The sequence below is a fragment of the Fistularia commersonii genome, chromosome 33, assembly GCF_037954325.1.
Source record: "Fistularia commersonii isolate RoL2024-O1a breed Wild chromosome 33, RoL_Fcom_v1.0, whole genome shotgun sequence".
NCBI lineage: Eukaryota > Metazoa > Chordata > Actinopteri > Syngnathiformes > Fistulariidae > Fistularia > Fistularia commersonii.
Genome location: NC_141316.1, coordinates 8,885,447 through 8,904,772, shown reverse-complemented (window position 1 = coordinate 8,904,772; position 19,326 = coordinate 8,885,447). Strand labels below are relative to the sequence as shown.

Sequence of the window (19,326 nt, the reverse complement as noted above, 5' to 3'; positions counted from 1 at the left end):
TCACTGTAAACCTCCTTATGTTTTATTGTTTTGCCCATTTTTTTTTTCTTTTACAAAAGCGTCATTACTAATTTCTGATCCTGTATTTCGCTCCCCGCGTCACTCATCTTGGTCCATTTTTGTTTTTAACATCAGCTACTTTTCGTAGGTATGAGAGCTTGCATTTTCCTGAAACAAGAACTCTAAAATAACATTATCGGGGACTAAACGCCTACAAGAGTACCTTCAAGGTTTCTGAATCCCGCCTGTATTTATCAGGATAGGAATAAACTTCTTCCAGCCCCCTTTTCTGTCCACTGTTCCTTTCCACAGTTTTTCAAATACCTAATTCTTATAACCCCTGTAGATGCAACTCCACTGTCCTTAGATGTTCTTCATGGTTAGCGCTTCTGCCTCACAGAAGGTTTGATTCAGGCAGGAATGTCCATGTTCTCTCCCGTGTCCTTCTCCAGGTTCCTCACACAGGGAAACAACTGGATGTGTGAATGGTTGTGTGTCTGTATATGGGGATCCTGTGATGGAGCAGATAAGCTCCAGCACCTCCAGCGATACCCGAGTGTACACAGAATGAATGGACGACTGCTCCTGTAGTGTCCTCTTGAATGTGGAAGGCGTGCCGTATGACCGGAATGGTCACTCACTAACTCCGTTGAATTTACAGTCATGGTCAAAAGTTTGGAGAATGACACAACCATAGAAACATCTGGCAAACACCTAAAAGCCCTGAAGGAACATACTTTGGGAAAGTGTCATCCTCAAAACTTTTGGCTATGACTGTAACCTGAAAGACTGATGGAAGTCCAAGAACGTGATGAAACTTTGGACGTAGAGATGGAACCAATTGGCAATACCAGACCTTCAGGAACCTTGTGGCCTTCTGAGATCGCCATGAGATGGCGTCGTGAGTCCGGCCTCTCGGAGCGAGTGCCGGGCCCGGCTAATACCTTCATTTGTTTTGTAATGCTTTGGGTTTTTTTTTTTCTAAAGCCGAAAACGTAATAAACCGACGAAAACGAACGTTTTGCTCTACAGGCTGTATTTATTTACCTTTTTATCATCAACCTGTCATGAGTTGATGGCATCGGGACAGGGGGGACCAGGTGCAGCGCTCATATCTAACCCTAAGTACGTTATCCCAAAACCAGGAAGCCATCAGTTACTAGAAAGATCGATATTTTTGGATCGAAAACAAAGAAATGCAAACGGGAAGGAAAGGGATCCATGTCTGGTGACCAGCAGCCTTGTCTGAGAGGTCGACCTGATGTTTCAATCATGTGGTCACACTCGTCAGGGTTGATCTTCAGACACGTGAGCAAGAAATAAACCCTGCGACCACAGGCCAAGAAGGCGCGTTACAGAACCGGCATGCAGCATTTGAAGCGGTTGTTCACTCTGTGTGAAACAGCCAGCTGCTTGTGGAGTTCATTGAAACCATCGGATGTCTGCCGTCATGACAAACTTGCAGCTGCAGTGAAAAACCTGTGTGGGCAGCATTGTATATATCCTTTCACAGACTTTCAAAACCTCCATGTGAATTGATTGCATTCATTGTTTTCACCTTGGTGCGATTCTGACGTTGAACGATAGCATCTGTGACCAACTGTCAAATTTCTATTAATTTTTCTGTTCTTCAGGTTTCATTTATTACAACTTTTACAGCTATTACCCCCCCCCCCCCCGTGCATCAAGCATCTGAGTTTATGTGAGTCTCACGAAACCGCACAGGAAGACATGTGCCATTTCCTCCCCCGCCACGCTTATAGCTTGCACTCAGCGCGCACACTTGAGTTTGCATCACATTAGCGTCGAGCCTTTGGGGACAAGTGGCAAACGCGATGTACATTTCCAGTTGCTGTTGTACAAGGAGTTACCTGAAAGAAACTTTTGAGGGAGGACCATGGATCTTTATTAAAAGCAACTGGTATGTGTGCACGGTTGTTTTCGTTGTTTGTTTCTTTGTTTTGAATGCTTAGACTGAACAGCTAGGCCAGATCATGCAGACTTTGAGGTAAACAGGGGTGTGGAGCAGAAGGCCATAGAAGAAAAAGTACCAGTGTTTGCGCGCAAACAAGGGATAAACCCGGTTGTAGCAGCTTTTAAAGGTGAAAGTACAATGGAAAATGTGACAGCTGCATTTGGAAAGGGTATTTTCATGATGTTGTGATGTCATTCATGCAAATGCAGTCCAGTTATGTGGCACTTTGATTACCGTACTCTCACCCATTCACACTCCCAATGGTCGCAGAGCTGCTAGGAAAGGCCCGAAGCATACAATTGGGAGCGACTCCCACGAAAGACACTAAACATACAATTGGGAGCGACTCCCACAAATGGCACTAAGCATACGATTAGGAGCGACTCCCACGAAGGGCACTAAGCATACGATTAGGAGCAACTCCTATGACAGGCACAAAGCATACGATTGGGAGCGACGGCCATGAAAGTTACTGAGCATACAACCGGGAGTGACTGCGGGAGGTTCCAGCGTTTTGCTTGAGGACACTTCAACATGCAGAAGGGGCATTTCAAATTCCTAATGGTGTTTTTATACCCCAGATATCGGAGGGAGATCTCGGGCGGTCTCATGGAGAGGAAGGAACATTTCGATTCCATCCTGGACCGAAGCAAACGCATCACCTGGCAGGACGACAGCTATGTGGAGCTACAGACTACGGCCGCCTCTGTTTCGACGCACACAGATGCAGACGCGAACATGGGTAAACTTTTCTCCTGCCTCATCAACTGAAACACATGCACACACACACACACACACACACTGCTGGACTAAAAACAGTTAAGGTGTGGCTGCTAAACCAGGCATCTCCCAGACACAGACTCAGATCAACAAATCATCTGCAACTGAATCCATCAGTGCACTGAATATGTTCTGCTTTTGGGGTTTAGTCTTCGAGGGTCACAATCACTATCGTCTCTTCTGAACGTTGCATCGTCTATAAAGACTTTCTGCGCTGGGTTTTTCTTCAGATCCCGGCTGGATCCAAAAGCATCAAGATCATCTGCAACGATTCATTACCCCTCCCTTGCTTGATGGGATGTTGACTCACCTGCAAAAGATGGAGGTGTTGAGTTCAGCTGAGATGGCCAAGATCCGGGATGCAGGCCGTTTGCAGGAGCAGGTTGACATGCTGACTACAATCGTCAGCGGCAAGGAAACTCGAGGCTCCGAAGCTCTCCAGGACTTCGTGGAGAACTCTGACCGCCAGGAGGCTCAGCTCATCCTGAACTACGGTGAGTGGGATATGTTATCGGGAAGACCTTTTTCTGAAGGTGAGAAAGCAAACAAACGAAATGAGACATCGACAACAGGCTGGACCGCCTCAGATTGGTTTTGCCAAATTGATGCGATTGATTCTGCTTAGAAATTCAAGAAATTAGAGCTGTGATATTGAGTTGGAGCCATGAAAGAACCTGAGCCATCGTGGAGGCCAATCTGTGTGATGTCTAAATAGCATTTGTAGGCGCAAAAGAAATGTTGGCTCTCATATGAGATCCACCTTGAAACCCTAGTAATCAACACTTAAAAACACAAACTGTTTTCATCTTACTGATAATATCCAATGTCAACATTTCCTGTCGGTGCAGATTCCATGGTGAAGGAGCACAAAGAGGCGCTTTTGAAGAAATTTGAACAACCGAGGAACCGGGATTCACTCAACTGCCCCAACCTGAACATTCCCTCCAGGAGCTTGCTTTTGGTTGACGGACTTTCCGACCTTCAGCAAAACCAGCATGACCTCATGCAGGTGGGGGCGACTCGTGGAGGGAGAAGAAATAATCTCAGACAACTGGTTCTTGCAAAACTCCTGGAACCTCTGACCCGGGTCGGTGTTCCTCCCAGGGTCTCCCTCACAGTCGGGGTAGCTGGTATTGGGAAGACCATGTGGGTCAGACACTTTGTGAGACAATGGTGCCAGGGGTCCATGTGTTCTGATATAGACTTCGTCTTGCCGTTCACCTTCTGTGAGCTGAACTCACTGGAGAAGCTTTCGTTCGAGAGGCTGGTGAAGATGGCGTATCCTCATTTAACGGATCCCGGTCTGGTCCTGGGTCGCCCTTGCAGGACATTGCTCATATTTGATGGCCTGGATGAATTTCACTACACATTAAATTTCTTGGACACAGCGCCCTGCACAGACCCAAAGAAAGAGGTGTCCATCGTTGACCTGATTACTAACATCATCCAAGGGAATCTCCTTCCGGACATTGCTCTGTGGGTGACCTCCAGACCACGTGTGGCCTCAGTCATCCCCGGCGGATTGGTTGACAGGATGACTGAGATCCCGGGATTCAGCCAAAAGGACATCCAAATGTTCTTAAACCATCACTTCTCGGAGGGAGAGTTTGCCAGCAAAATATGGGCGCACCTGGTTTCCCATAAACTCTTCACCATCATCTGCTACATACCCTGTTTCTGCTGGATAGTGGCTGATACGTTGATGTACATCATGCAAAATGGACCACAGGACACCCTTCCCAGGACTTGTACCCAACTCTATGCCCATTTTTGTTCGATGAAGGCGGAGGTCGGTGAGCCGAGGGGCAGGGAGCCCCCGAAACTGGAACAGCTCAACGGGAATCGTAAACTGCTGGGCAATCTTGGACGTCTGGCTTTTTATGGACTCCTCAAACACAAGTACACCTTCAGCGAGCAAGACCTCAGGGCGTACGGGGTGGACCCTGCATTAACCCAGAGCAGCTTTGCTTCCGGACTTCTTGTTCATAACGAGTCAATCATATGCTCCACATACAGCTTCGCTCATTTGACTCTGCAGGAGTTTCTCGCGGCGACATTCTACCACGTCTCCTCCAAGAGAGCTATATTTGACTTGTTCTCTGAGAGCACCATGTCCTGGCCCAAGATCGGTTTCCAGAATCACTTCAAAAGTGCCATTCAGCACTCCCAGCAATCAGACACCGGCCACTTGGATGTGTTTGCACGCTTCTTGACCGGCCTGCTGTGTCCGGTGGCACTGAAACCGCTTGCCGGGCTTTTAGCCGTCGGAAAAGATGACGGCAACCACAGGACATGGGCGGCGGGATTTTTACAAGGCCTTCTGGTCACCAAGGGCTCGGTTGTATCTCTGCGTGAAGTCAATTTGGCTTATTGCTTGCAGGAGTTGCAACATATGGAGCTGCTGAGGAGCGTAGAGGAGGATTTGCGGCTCGGCAGCCTGGCGGGGAAACTAACCCGAGCCCACTGTGTGGTACTGGGCTACCTGTTGCACGTTTCACCAGAGTGCTGCGATGAAACCAACCTCACTGCTTCTCTCAGCTGCGCAACATTGAAGTGTTTGCTCCCGCAGCTGCTGTACTGCAACCACCTCAGGTCAGCTCCGCAAGAGGACGCTCAAATTAGAGACGTCGGAAAAAAATTGGGTCAAAAGTGAAAGAATATTGTTTTTCGGGTCTTTCCAGGCTGGAAAATAACCACTTCAAAGATGATGTCATGGAATTGTTGGGGAGTCTTCTCAGTGGCAAAGACTGCCATATCCAGAAAATAAGGTGAGTCGAGTCCATCATTTGTGAGACGAGATGCAGGAGTAGGTTACAACTGAAAGGTTTGTCAAGACTCAAGGGCAGAGAACCAAAATAAAGGAATAGATGATGTCCGCTCCCCTGCGAGAAGTACCCGGAGGAGGTATAACCTTATGTTGACCTGAAAAGACACCTTTCACAGCCTCTCAGCAAACATGTCTTACCTTAACCTCGCCTTGAGTTGATTTTAAGGTCAATTCAGCGCAATGTTTTGTTTCACAACTGCTGAAAATGCAGAATGCAAAGAGGAAATACAACACAGAGAATCTTTCCAGTCAGCCCACATTTGGACATTCATGACTTTATCATTCATTCTTTTAATCCTATATTGACGACAAAACATGCAAAAACCACAGCTGCTGCATGTCGATGGTGAAATAACCAGACACGCTCAGAAGGGTCAGGGTCCAGACCAATGTCTGGAAGCACAAACTTGACTCGTGCTACTCGTGCAGATAATGAATGGATTTTACTACTTCTGCAAAGAGTAGCTTTTCTTTCTCACAGGTGGACGTAAACGACAATAACAACTCCAAGCGAAGTCGTCCGATCGTAACAGATAACGCCGCGCTTGTGTCGTATGAACGACAACGTGTTCGGATTAGAATTCAGTGGAGGGAAAGTCGACCACGGCGGCGGTGGGAGTGACATGGTAACCACGGCGACGGTGACCGTTAATGCTGAATACTGTTGAACGGTCTATCTTCCCCTCACAGTTTAGCGGAGAACGAGGTAACTCACAAAGGCGCCAAAGCCCTGAGCCGAGCTATCCTGGTGAACCGGTCGCTGATGTCTTTCAAGTGAGATTATTTTCCTGCTCCTTTTTTTTTTTGCCATACATCTGTGACACTCAACGGAATGAAGTCAATGGCATTATTGAAATGTCATAATTACAGTGACTGAAAAGAGCTGTTTAATTTCCTGCAGGCTTTAAAACTCTTACTTCGGGGTCAATAGACGGGAACCACGTGTTGGAACCCATATTTGGATTTCAATTTCCTTTTTAGATGGAACACCTAAGAAATATAACTCATTTATTTTTGGTCACCGTTATCAGTATTCTCATTCGAATACTGTTTATCATAAGTTCGCAGCCACGAATGTAAACCCGTCCTGCAATTAATATGTGAAATTAATCGTGGAAAAATAAGCTTGGATTGCACTTGAAAATAGAATAAAAGGATGATATTAAGCTGCAATCGGAAAAGCAGGAATATCAGAAAAATGTGGATTTCAAATGACATGGTTGCTTCCACTTGGCCGTCTGGAAGATGTTGGACTTTAGCGAGATCAAACATCTGAATATGAAGCTATCGGGATTTTCAGATCGAACGCCTGACTTCTTCTGTTTTCTAAATCTCTGATTCAGCATGCGGAGCAACAACATCGGTTCGAGAGGAGCAAAGACCCTGGCAGAAGCTCTGAAGATGAACCATCTACTGGTATCGGTCAAGTGAGTAGAACTGGACTGTAGCCCACGCACAAATAAACTAAGGTTCTAAGTGCTTTATTTTCACAACATTGTTCAGCTTCCAGAACAACTCCATTGGGGAGGAAGGAGCCCAGGCCCTGGCAGAAGTGCTGCAGTGCAACCGTAAGCTACGTTCCCTGAAGTGAGTTCTGCTCGTGTTTCGCCTTGTGGTGATCTGTGCGCACGTCACGATGGAGATTAACCCCTGCTGCTTCATGTGCACGGGCCGATTCAGTCTGAGGAAGAATATGATCGGGTCAAACGGAGCGAAACGGATGGCCGACGCGCTGAAGACCAACCGGACTCTCACGAAACTGATGTAATCTTTGATCGACGCGCGTGCTAATATCATACGATATCAGTCCAGAACTATTCAGAGCAGAGATCGCACGGATATATCGTTCATAATTTTGCATCCCCGACTTTCTTTCGTCCTCCAGTCTCTGCAGTAACCAGCTCGGGGACAAAGGAGCAAGCGCTCTTGCAGAAGCTTTGACAGTCAACCACACTCTTCTGTCTCTTCAGTGAGTACCTCCATCTGAGGTGGAACCCGTCTGGACCCCCATCTTTCGGTCCCCGACTCACGCGCCGAACTCAACAAGTACCTCAGTTTGCTCGCACCTCAGGTCACCGCAGCTGCTTTCGTCTTTTCTTGTCAGACTCCAAAGTAACTCCATCAGCAACAAGGGGATGACAGCCCTGACAAGAGCCCTCAGGAAGAACCGCAGCCTGGTTTCTCTGAAGTGAGTGAAGAGGCTCTTTACCGCGTTCCATATGCCGAGCAGTCGGGGAACATGACAGACCCCCATGGGGTAACATAACATCGTTTTCAATCAGCAACCAGCAATTGTTCTCTATTCATGGCCTCCAGGTCGCCGTGCGAATATGGGTACAGTGGCGCGCCGCAATCAGCCTTTCTTTGTCCTCATTTTTTGGAGTCAAACTGAGAGCCGCCTTGTTCTTTGTGGAGAGGCTAAAAGTATCAAACCTCTCGTCCAGCTCAACACCGCTCATGCTGCTCGTGTAATGAAAGACACCCAGTTGAGTTACTCTGATCGTAAAGTTGTTATTTTGTGTCCTTTTTTTTTTTTTGTACGCTGTTTCCCCTTCTGGACAGTTTAAGAGAGAACTCCATTGGAGTGGAAGGGGCAAAGAATATGGCCCAAGCTCTCAGTGAGAACAACTGCCTTCAAGACCTCGAGTGAGTCACCTTATGAATAGTTACCCATGTCATACTATGTAATTTTCACTCTCTAAGGCTAAGAGAGTGACAATTACAGTGAAATGTTAAAAAAAAAAAAAAAAAAAACGAATCCACGTGGCATTTTCAAAGAAATACAGTAAATACTGCAAAGCCTTGAACCGTTCTTCTCCTTTGGGCTTTTCCCTTCAGGGGTCACCACCTTCTCCATCTAACCCCATCCCTGTATCCTCTCTCACACCAACTAACCTCATATCTTCTCTCACTACGTCCATAAATCTTAGATTGATCAATCTAGATCAGTGTTTCCCAACCTTTTTTGAGCCACGGCACATATTTTACAAAAGAAAAATCATGTCAAAAACATTTTCATCGAATTAGAATGAAACCGTAGTCTCAATTTACTTAGTGTGAAATCTAATATATCTAATATCTGTAGATTCATCAAGTTGCAATGCAAATTTCCTACTGATGTGCAACTTTTCCAGAACACTTATTTCAATGTCTGAAGACATGTCATCAATATGTCTGAAAATGGTATTATTTGAGAGAACTGGCTATTTCTTTATCAACGCCAGAGCCGAGCATTTCTTCTACAATGATTTTTCCGGCAGGTCGTATTAATGTTTTGCTGTTTGGATTTAGAGACGAGTTCAGCAACTTTATAGCAGCTTTCACTGCTTTCTCACTCGTCTTGGTAGTTTTCAACAACGCTGCCTGTTTGTTTACGCAGATACAAGGACTTTTTATCTTAAAAATGTATCACGCAAAGCCTCACTAATCACTCTGATACACAGATGCACAGGTTAATTCACTGCCCGTTGCCATGGAATGGACACGCTGCCCACATAGACATAGGAAGACACATTATTTGCATTGGATAAATAATTTTCGGACCAATCAGGTGAAAGTGGGCATTTTTCCACGGCACACCTGATGATCTCTCACGGCACACTAATGTGCCGGTTGGGAAACACTGCTCTAGACCTCCAATTCCAGCTTTCATCTACCGATAGATTGACCCTCGCTCCTCTGCACATGATCCAACCATCTCTGTCTGGCTTCTCTGACCTTCTCTCTGAAACATCTAACATGTGCCGCCCCTCTGATGGACTCGTTCCTGATCCTATCCGTCCTGGTCGCTCCCAAAGAGAATCTCGACATCACCATCGCTGCAATCCCCCGCTTTGCCTCCTGTCTTTTTGGCAATGTCACCAGCCAATGTCACCATACTTTCCAAGTACGTTATTCCCGTACTTGTTTTCTGCAAAGGTTTTACCCCCTGCATTTATCGGAGCTTGGGACCGGCTCAGCGAGACACCGGCCTAACAGCTTAGCAGCTTAAACACGGCTTGATTACAAATTATTATTTTATACCCGTACCGCTAACGTCTGTCTCTTTTGTGCTCCAATCATGTGTGAGACTAAACGATGAAACCCCTTATGTGCCAGTCTTACAGCCAACCTGTTGCACGACGAAGGGGTTCAAGCCATAGCGAGCGCAATCCAGTTCAACCAAGGCCTCACCTCTTTGCAGTGAGTGATGCCAAATAAGATGCCGCATGTAGCATTAGATGCTGTAAGATTGTGTTTGCGTAGTCCGAAAACTGTCACCTGTTTTCAGAAACATACAGTACGTGGTCATCTCTTTCTTCAGTTTACAGTGGAACTTCATCAAGTCGTCTGCCACCGAAGCTCTGGCCCGGGCTCTTCTCTCCAACACCACAATGCAGCTCTTAGAGTAAGTTTGAGAGGCCCGACATCATCCCTTGTCCACATATCAGCGCCATTTTCTTTCCTCCACTTGTTGCCCGGAAACACTGATCAAAATGGTCTCTCCAGTCTGCAGGAGAACGCAATGGGGAACGAAGGAGTCGTTTCTCTTGCCGAAGCCTTAAAGACCAACGCATCCCTGAAGACGCTGTGGTGAGAGTTCCAAGGACAAAGAAAGAATCATTTGAGATTTCAAATTTCCACTGCATTGATAACACACACGCCAATCGGGCATTTGGAGTGGACAAAGGGTCTGACGTTCGGTTGTCGTGTTCATGTGCCGTCCTTCAAGTCTCCAGGGGGTCTCTGCAGGCCAGGCCGGGGCCATCGCCATGGCGGAGGCTCTAATGACCAACCAGACGCTGCAAACTTTAGAGTGAGTGACGGCGATCGAACTCGAAACTATCGTTGTTTATTCGGCCCTCGACCTTTAGATCTTGATCCAGCAGCACGGGTCGCCTCATTTTTTCTGTCCTGATCCCTGAGACCGATTGAATGCACCTTCCGCAGGGTCCTGACGATTCTAATGAATATGCATTAACTATGGTGATATTCCAAAAAAGTTGATATTTTATCTTTCCTCTTCCTCTTCTGCTGAAGTCACTGAGACTGAAACTGAATTGCAAAATATGGAATTATCGCTAATACTGTGATCAATGATAAGAAGATGTACAAGACAGTGGTTTGACCAGCGATGCTGTATGGCCTGGAAGCAGTACATGTTAGATGTTTTGGAGAGAAGGTCAAAGAAGTCAGCCGGAGATGGCTGCCTCGTGTAGAGAAGGAGGGAGAGTGAATATATTGGTAGGCGGATGCTGGAATAGGATCTGCGAGGCAGGAGGTCTCGAGCAAGGTGTCAAACTCATTTTCACCGAGGGCCACATCAGCATAATGGTTGCCCTCAATGTTCCAGTATAACAGTATAAAAGTAACTACATGTAACCAAATGCGATGTAAAATCAATGTAACGACTCCTTAATGCTAAATAACTCTGAATTTATAACTCATTCAAACCTAAAATGTTATATATGCATTTGATATAGGTGTAAAAAAAAAATGATGTTAACAAGTTGCCCTGTTCCAAAGCTAGCTTTCACTGCTGCAGTGTTTTTGGACGTGGCTTTCGTAAACATGTTCTGCTGCTATCGTAATTTGGCAGTTTGTTGTTTTTCTGGAAGGCTAACTTTAGCATACTTAGCTCCGTGTTTGGTGTCAAAATGCCGACGTAGATCGTACCCTGACAACCGATGCTGCCCCATAACGCAAAAGGCATACCATTTTTTCTCCTTGAAGCACAAACATGTATTAGCCTTCCAATCTTTCTTGAAACTTTAGGGATTTAGGGATTATTTAGAGAATTTAGGGATACTTGTTGATAATGGCATTGATATGGATACACTGCGACCTAATGGCGGGTAACATGATCGGCATGAATTGTGGGAAATGTAGTTTAGGGTGAACGCACACATTTGACTTCTTTACATTAAGATGTTTGAAGATGTTCTTGTGGGCTTTATAAAATGTGTTTGACACATGTGATCTAAAGGAAGACCAAAGAGAAGACGTAGTGAGAGGGGACATGAAGTTAGTTGGTGTGAGAGAGGATACAGGGAATGGGGTTGGATGGAGAAGGTGGCAAAGAAGATTGCGATCAATGACAATGTCCGATCAAGCAGAATCCCCGATAACATTGCGACAAACAAGCCTTACTGTGCTTTTCAGTCTGCGTGGAAACTCTGTGGGGATGGAGGGAGCGAAGGCCCTGGCCAACGCCTTGAAATGCAACAGAAGTCTCAAGTCACTGAAGTGAGTCTTGAGTGAAGCTTCTTTATTTATCTCTTTTGGAGTTCATTTAATGAGATTGTTTTTCATCAGTCTGCAGGAGAACTCCCTTGGAATGGACGGAGCCATCTTCATCGCAACAGCCCTGAAAGGAAACCACCAGTTAACTTACATAAAGTTAGTTTCCTTTTCTAAACGTTTCCCGCACTCACACATTAGGACATGCACTTGTTTGAGAATTCAGAAAGTTAAAAAAATAAAAGTTCTTTCTGGCATCCTGCAGTTTGCAGGGAAACAGCATTGGAGAATCTGGTGCAAAAGTCATATCGGATGCCATCAGAGCCAACGCTCCGGGCTGTGTGGTGGATATCTGATCAACCGGACGGCCTCCTCGGATGAAAACCACACTTTTGCACAAAAAATACTTATGAACTTTGAGTAAAGTACTTGCACACGGACTCTGGAAAAGAAGAACTGTATAATTTTCTGGTATCGAGCGGTAAAGTACAGCCGACTGACGCCGGGTGAGCTCTTCAGTTCTTTTCCTCATGAATCAAGAATTCTCGTACCTCAAAGACAGCCGGGGTCACGTGCACGAGCGGTTGACAGTGCACTTGTATCGCTCCGCTGCAGAAGCGCAACCAGTGTTTGCAAAGGAGGAAATAAAACAAGTAAACACAGGCAAATTTGCAAAGCTGCATCAATTGCCTCAACGCCTCTTCTTACACCGCTGGTTTTCTTCCCATATTTATGTATTTATTTTAACAACACCTGAATGAATAAAGCGATGGTCAGATTCTGGTGTTATTGTTTGTGTGTGTGACGAGGTGTGTGAGGTGTTGTGGGGGTCCGCGTGTCACGATCTCAGCATATCGTGCTCTTCGAAATAATATCGAAATAAATCCAGTTTGTCACCTATTTGTCACTTTTGATTTCATGTCCAACGGTTGCCATAAATATTACTTTAAATGTCTTTTCCTTTTCAAAATAGTAACAGCTCCATTATGTGAAACCAAAAAATCAAAATAAACAACTGTATCCATATTAAACAAGACCGTTTTGTCGATTGTTTGCCCTGCGTCGAACATAAGCTTTATGTTGCTTTCTTTTCATGTCTTGACAAAAAAGGGAACATGTAAAGTTTACGTTTTCCCTTTTTTGTCAAGTAAACTTGTAAACTTGTTGTGTTCCTTCCCTGGAGTGTTTATTTGCGCAGATTTTCCCAGTACGACAAATCGGTATTGAGTCAGCCACCAACTGTACAAGTTCTCCCACTTTAAGAATCAGATAATGTGTTTTTTCTGGATTTTTTTTTTCTCATTCAGTCTCTCGTAGTTTAAGTGTAACCATGATGAAAATTACATACCTCTCTCGTCTTTTCAAGTGGGAGAACTTGCATAATTGGAGGCTGACTAAATACTTCTTTCGCCCCACCATTCGCACCGCTGTGCTTTAACAGAACCGTTCCCCTGAAAGATATTTTCAATTTTATTCACTGGACGTGACGATTGTGAGAATTCTGAGCAGCAGATTGATTTTCAGCTCCACAAGAAGTCCCTCAATCTATGGGACTACTCATTTTAGTTCCACGAACCGCCAAAGTTATCTTCAAGGTGCTCATTTCATTTCTAACGTTTTCGTACCTAATATATACATACATGCATGCATACGTGCACAGAAACAGAGCATGGATGGCATTTGCATTGGTCCTTCCTAGTTGTTAGACATTATTAAATTAAACGTTAAATTAACGTTATTTAATCTTTGTACTTCAGACCTTTAGACACTTTATAGCCTTGACTTGTTACTTTGACACTTTATAGTTTTATTTGTATTTCTTATTCTCCCCCCTTTTTTATACTGTTTATACAATTTCCTACTATTATTTATTATTGTTATGTTTTACTTGAAACTCTGGCACAATAATTTCCTTCGGAATGAATAAAGTTATTCTTATTCTTATTCTTATTCTTATTCTTATTCTCAGCGAAGGCTTCAACGCATGGTTGGGCAATTATTTTGGCTGGCGTGACACATTTCTTATTTAATTTTTATGCGCGGGCGAACTAGGTTTCATGTTAAATGAACAAAATGAAAATTGCAATTTAAATATTTAAAATTTTTGGCATTTTATTTGACCTTTAAAATCATAAATGCTCAAATAAATGTACCGCTATCAGGAAAAAAATGAGGAGTTTGTAAGTTCGATATTGACTGAAAATGCTAAAATATTCAAAGATAATAGTTTGGTGGGCCGGATAAAAATGCCCAGGTCTGTTTTAAAGCCTGGCTTCCTTTCTCAAATTGTTTATAAATGTCCATTCCTATTTCCACAAGCACCCAGCCGAAGCCATTAAACAATTATATTCTTCATTTTTTTGTATCCATCACTGGATCCTGGCCGCTGCCTCAAACTGACTTTTCCATTATGTTTCCATTTTTCCATTTGCACAAAAAGGAAGGGAGGAAATTCATTTTTCATTCAGAGATCATATTACCCACTTGAAAAGAAGACACACTTAGATAAGTTCGTATCCAGTCTTGCACCAAAGCGGTCCGCTATTGTCCCATTCACTAATTGTACATTTCCATCCTTTTTTCGAAGAAGTCTGAGATGTACATCTAAGCTAAAACTAACGAATGCAACACAAGTGATGATGAGCTGAGGTCCGTCTGTAAAATAAGAATGAGCTGCTAATCAGCAGACGTAGAGCTATGATCCAAATTTAGTGAATTTCTCCTTCTGCCAGCTGCATCTGTGAGGGCTTTCTGGCCGCAAAGAGATCGGAGAGTTTGAATTTCGCATCTGGAGGAGCCGGAAATCACAGCAGGCCATTTTGTTTTCCACAATTCATGTCACAGCATGAAATTAACAAAGGTCCATAGGAGAGCGTAGTTAGTTTAAGAAGGTAGTTTGATTTGTTAACAACTTTCATCATCTTTGGGTTGAAAAGAAATCCGGGAAGACGCTTGCAGACAGGAGGAGGGATCAAACCGTCAACCTTTCGATCGGAAGGACCGACACCGTACCAATACTGATACCAGCGTAAAAAACACATTTTCCCGATTATATTTTTCTTTCTCCTCCTCCAGTGCCACTTGCAAGGCGGTCGGCACTCAACATGATGAGAACGTTCCTCCCGAAGCCGTGTGATCTTGGAAATGCAGCAGGGGTCACGCATCTCAGGTAAATATCCCTTTGAGAATCTATCGATATCGATTTAATCTTGCAAGCTTTTCCAGTGGTTTGCACGTGTGGGGAAAACAGAGGCCTCCATTTGGCCGCAGCTACGAAACAGCTTAACGGCTTTTTATGCAAGGGCAACCCCACGTGCGGCGTGTTTGTGTTTTCACCGTTGCGGAATTATCCATCCCGCGTTATGTAGCTAGCGGCGCACGTTACGTTGTACGAGCCGGAAGGAGGATCGATGACTCGTGTTTTGAGCAGAGATCTCACTGCAGAAGCTCCACCACAATGGCTGTCAGACAGGAGGCGCGGGTGGGAGTGTCGGGGGGAGTTGCAACACCTGCTACCCGGTGGGATGAATAAATGGGGGCGGCTCCTTCTAATGTGTCCACGTGTTGTTGAGCAAGACACTGAACCCCTCACTTGCAGTGCCAGATGCAAAAAAACAATTTTCCCACAAGGGATTAATAAGTATATTTGAAAAAGCAGAATCTTGGCGTATGTAAATAAGGTGCTGCTGTCTTGAATCTTTTGATGCATTGAGGTGTAACGCCCGACCAGGTGTCCTCCAGGATTGCCGGGTGTCACCGGCTGAAAGCTGTTTTCAGAGGCGCCTTCAGACAGATGTGTTTCTCGGTGTGTTTTCCTCCCCTCCGCATCCACTTTCAAATTCTTTTTCAGAAGCTTTTCCTTTTGTATCTGGACTTGGATTTTATGCATGTCAAGCTGTCTACACCGAGATATTGGAACATGTGACGTGTCTTAAAGCAGAACCCTCCCCACTCTTGCACAGGGTTAAATTGCACAGTTTCCCCCGACTGCTCTGAACTGAACTTGAAATACAGTTCGGCAAACATCTTTTCTCTGTAAAAGGTATGTATGTCCGTATGTTTATATCTATGTGTATGTATGCATGTATGTTAGTATGTTTATATATATGTGTGCATGTATGTTTATATATATCGGTATATACATATGCATGTAAATATTCATCCATGCATGTACGTTTATGTATGTGTATTTATGTATTTATGTTTATATCTGTGTATGCATATATGTTGGTATGTATGTTTATATATGTGTATGTATGTTTATAAGTATATGTTTGTATGTATGTATGTATGTTTATACATATGTGTGTATGTATGCCTTTATGCATGTTTATATTTATGTATGAATGTATGTTAGCATTTATGTTTATATATGTGTATGTATGTTTATAATTATATGTGTATATGTATGTATGTTTATACATATGTGTGTGTATGTATGTATGTATGTATGTATGTATGGTTATTTATGTGTGTGTGTGTATGCATGCATGTATGTATGTTTATACATATATGAATAAATATATATATTGTAGCGTGGGTCAGGGGCTGGCCGGCAGAACCCCCGAATATATATATATCTATATGTATGTATGTATGTATGTATGTATCCATGCAAGTATGTTTATATGTATGTGTATGGATGTATGTTTATATATATATAAATATGTGTGTGTTTATGTATGTTTGTATGTATATACATATGTGCATTTATGAATGCAAGCATCTATCTATCTATCTATCTATCTATCTATCTATCTATCTATCTATCTATCTATCTATCTAGCTAGCTACTCGTTAATTTAGAGTAAATTGTGTTTGGGTGCCTTGGCAGGTTCGACTGATTTGGTCCTGTGTGTGTGTGTGTGTGTGTGTGTGTGTGTGTGTGTGTGTGTGTGTGTGTGTGTGTGTGTGTGTGCGCGCGCGCGCGCGCGCGTGTGTATCGCACACGCACGCAGCGCCGTCCACCTGGGAGCGTCTCCTCGGCGCGGCAGCGGCTCGATTCAGCGCGTCTGCGGCTTCACACCGACTTTAACCTTCTTCCGTGAGTGTTTAGGTTTCGCAGCCGGTGGACGGCGGGGATTCTCCCGATCGATCGCAGGAAGGTTAAATAAAAAACCCAACAAGAATTGCTGCTTTTAACTGCCAAGCCTGTAATTCAGCAAACTGGTGAGTAGAAGTGACTCCTGCGCGTTTTTCACTGCGTTTGTCTGGCATCCTCCAGATATTCCTGAGATTTGTTCTTCAGTTTTACCCAACATGTCTTTCGCCTTGGTGATCCCGGACTCCACATGAGTTCCCTCGCGCTTTGTCTCCCCTGCTGAACCGAATTTAAAGTTTTTATTTCAACCTGAACCCACGGCTGTAACTATATGTGGTGTTGACGAGATCTGGGCTGGGGATTTTCTCAGTGGAGCCGTTGCAAGGACGAAATACTCTTTTCTATCTGAATGGTAGGAAGATGTATTTCCTTTTAAATGCCGATACGTTGAACTTGAACCTCTCGTCTTCGCCATCGTCGCCCGCGTGGCCGAGGATCCAGAGGTCACGACACCGAAATAGGTTCTCCTGTTATTGGTAAGAATGTCAGCCACCTGTACGCCACGTGGATCACTCCGAGAAAGCCAAAGTGTTATTATCGGACGGTTTTGCCTGTTTTTAGCATCATCCGGTGCGTCAGTGAGGTCCTGATGACGATGCAGACTCGGCCGTCGCTGTCACGTCACCAAAACATAGCCGAACAGCTGCAGGCATGGCGGCAGAGCAAAGCAGACCTGGCCGAACTTGTCAACCCACTCGTGAAGCATCTGTTTATTAGTCAGCAGGATGAGAAGCAAAATGAGATGCTTTAAAAGCGACATGACAGATGGTTCCCTCTGTGTCACTCACACACACACACACACTCACACACACACACAAATGCCATAAATACCAGTGCTGTGTCTTCCGACGTGTCATTTCCCATCCCATGTCTGAAAAAGCTCATTTTCAGCGTAATGTCTGACCTTTGGCAGGCCAGGATAATCAATCCTCCCTAGAAATTGGTGGTTGATTTATACTCAAGCTGTGAAACAGAGGAATTGCAGAAAGGCGATGTAATTCCTTTTACCTGTCGCCTTCATATAAACTGGCATTCACTCAGTAAAACGGCATGAAGATTTGGAAAATACAATTTAAGCTCTATTACTCGCAAGTTTTATCAAAGAAAGAGGTATGAGGTGTCACGTGAGTCATGTAGTCAAATGTTAAGTATCTGTTGGATTGATTATTTTCAAAAATATTCAGTCTTGGGGAATTGTCTCGTTTCCAACGGTAATGCCAGTTATTTAAGTTTACATTCACCATCAATGAGGTGCAGCCAGGGGAGGCAGGAGAGGCCGTGCCTCACTTGCCAATCTTGGAAAGAAAAAAATATAAAATGAAAAATAAAAATACTTAATATTTAAGTATATTATTTAATAATAAATAAAGTAAAGATACTTTTAGATTGTGTTTTATTCCAAATCAATGCATTTTCACATTTACTGTCCAAGAGAGGTGCGGTGAGGCTGCGGCCTGTTGAGCCTCAATGACGGCTGACTGCTGGCATGCCCTGCACTAAGACCGTATTGCTGTCCCTATTAAAAGGTTTAGACATTTCTGCCAGATGAACTACATTTCCAACGCACAGTGTTTTTTTTTGGTCCACAACTGAAAGTGTGTTACTAGTTTCTTGTGCTGAGCGATCATAAAACGGCTTGCAAAGACCCACTTAGTGAGGCACGCGGTTCTGCTGCCTCATGGAAGGCGATCATTGCCTCCCAATGCATCTCTAGGTGGATCTAAGTACTTTGTTGCATCCGTGCCGTCTGAACGAAATTGCCTTTTGAATGCAGCCGATTGAATTCTACAGTCCTCTGGATAATGAAGAGAGCCGTCAAAAATTACAGAAATATTTCTCACTCAGGTGAGGGGCAAAAAAAAATTGCAGCGGCTGCGAGAAAAGCTGTTCAATTAAAGTCTGAATGATTGAAAAATGACTGGTGTGAGGTTATTAACCCAGCGCAGGAAAAATTCTACTAAATGAATGGTTCAAAGCTTGTCATCAAGTCAAATAAAATGTATTTACTCCCTTGTTGCTAATGATTAAGGACGGATCTGCAGGTCAACGCGTGAAATTGATCATGTCGTACGTTTGACGGTCAGAATGGACTTGTCATCCAGAACCGCGCCGCCATGGATTCATTTAGACGCCTTGATGGGTTCAGTTAGAGATGCATCAAACCATAATGAACCTTTTGGATATCCTTCCAGTCGGTCATGGCCGCCGGGAAAGTCTTGGAGGAGACGTACAGGAAGTGGATCATGTACAAAGAGGACTGTTTGAAAATGATTGAAAGTGGCCCACTTCTTCAAGGTACGGCGAAATAAAGCGTCCAAGCAAACCTGGATCGGCAACGTATGAAACCAACCGATTTGCAGCAAATGTGATCTTCTGTTTACCCGTGTCGTCCCTGATCTGTCTGTGCAGTGGGATTGTTTTGTA

General features: G+C 44.3%; 2 protein-coding genes across 4 annotated transcripts in view; both read left to right on the top strand.

The window, feature by feature from the left end:
- LOC147214944 (uncharacterized) overlaps nucleotides 1-287 on the top strand; it is a 13,332-nt gene extending 13,045 nt beyond the window's left edge. For both annotated transcript variants that reach the window (XM_086140449.1, XM_086140450.1), the window contains one exon: nucleotides 1-287. This exon is cut by the window's left edge and continues 1,076 nt beyond it. The gene's annotated coding sequence lies outside the window, so the exon portion shown is untranslated.
- A 1,533-nt stretch (nucleotides 288-1,820) lies between these two features.
- Nucleotides 1,821-12,579, top strand: nlrc3 (NLR family, CARD domain containing 3). Of its 2 annotated transcripts, XM_086140415.1 has the most exons (19): nucleotides 1,821-1,921; nucleotides 2,557-2,717; nucleotides 2,986-3,249; nucleotides 3,604-5,347; nucleotides 5,437-5,523; nucleotides 6,273-6,356; nucleotides 6,926-7,009; nucleotides 7,086-7,169; nucleotides 7,263-7,346; nucleotides 7,468-7,551; nucleotides 7,687-7,770; nucleotides 8,145-8,228; nucleotides 9,681-9,764; nucleotides 9,886-9,969; nucleotides 10,071-10,154; nucleotides 10,294-10,377; nucleotides 11,724-11,807; nucleotides 11,877-11,960; nucleotides 12,067-12,579. In XM_086140415.1, exons 2-19 carry the CDS (start codon nucleotides 2,585-2,587, stop codon nucleotides 12,155-12,157), a joined length of 3,411 nt encoding a protein of 1,136 aa, XP_085996541.1. In that variant the 5' UTR covers nucleotides 1,821-1,921; nucleotides 2,557-2,584; the 3' UTR covers nucleotides 12,158-12,579. The 2 variants fall into 2 exon arrangements, with proteins under 2 accessions (XP_085996541.1, XP_085996540.1); XM_086140414.1 differs by having other exon boundaries at nucleotides 11,877-12,579.
- Nucleotides 12,580-19,326: the final 6,747 nt, after the last annotated feature.

Bases quoted from the DNA above. Each gene is read 5' to 3' on its own strand.
- nlrc3 (XM_086140414.1), top strand. From the start codon at position 2,585: ATGGAGAGGAAGGAACATTTCGATTCCATCCTGGACCGAAGCAAACGC. The intron at 7,347-7,467 runs GTAATCTTTGAT...TTCGTCCTCCAG, and splicing joins CGGACTCTCACGAAACTGAT to TCTCTGCAGTAACCAGCTCG. The intron at 9,765-9,885 runs GTGAGTGATGCC...CTCTTTCTTCAG, and splicing joins CAAGGCCTCACCTCTTTGCA to TTTACAGTGGAACTTCATCA.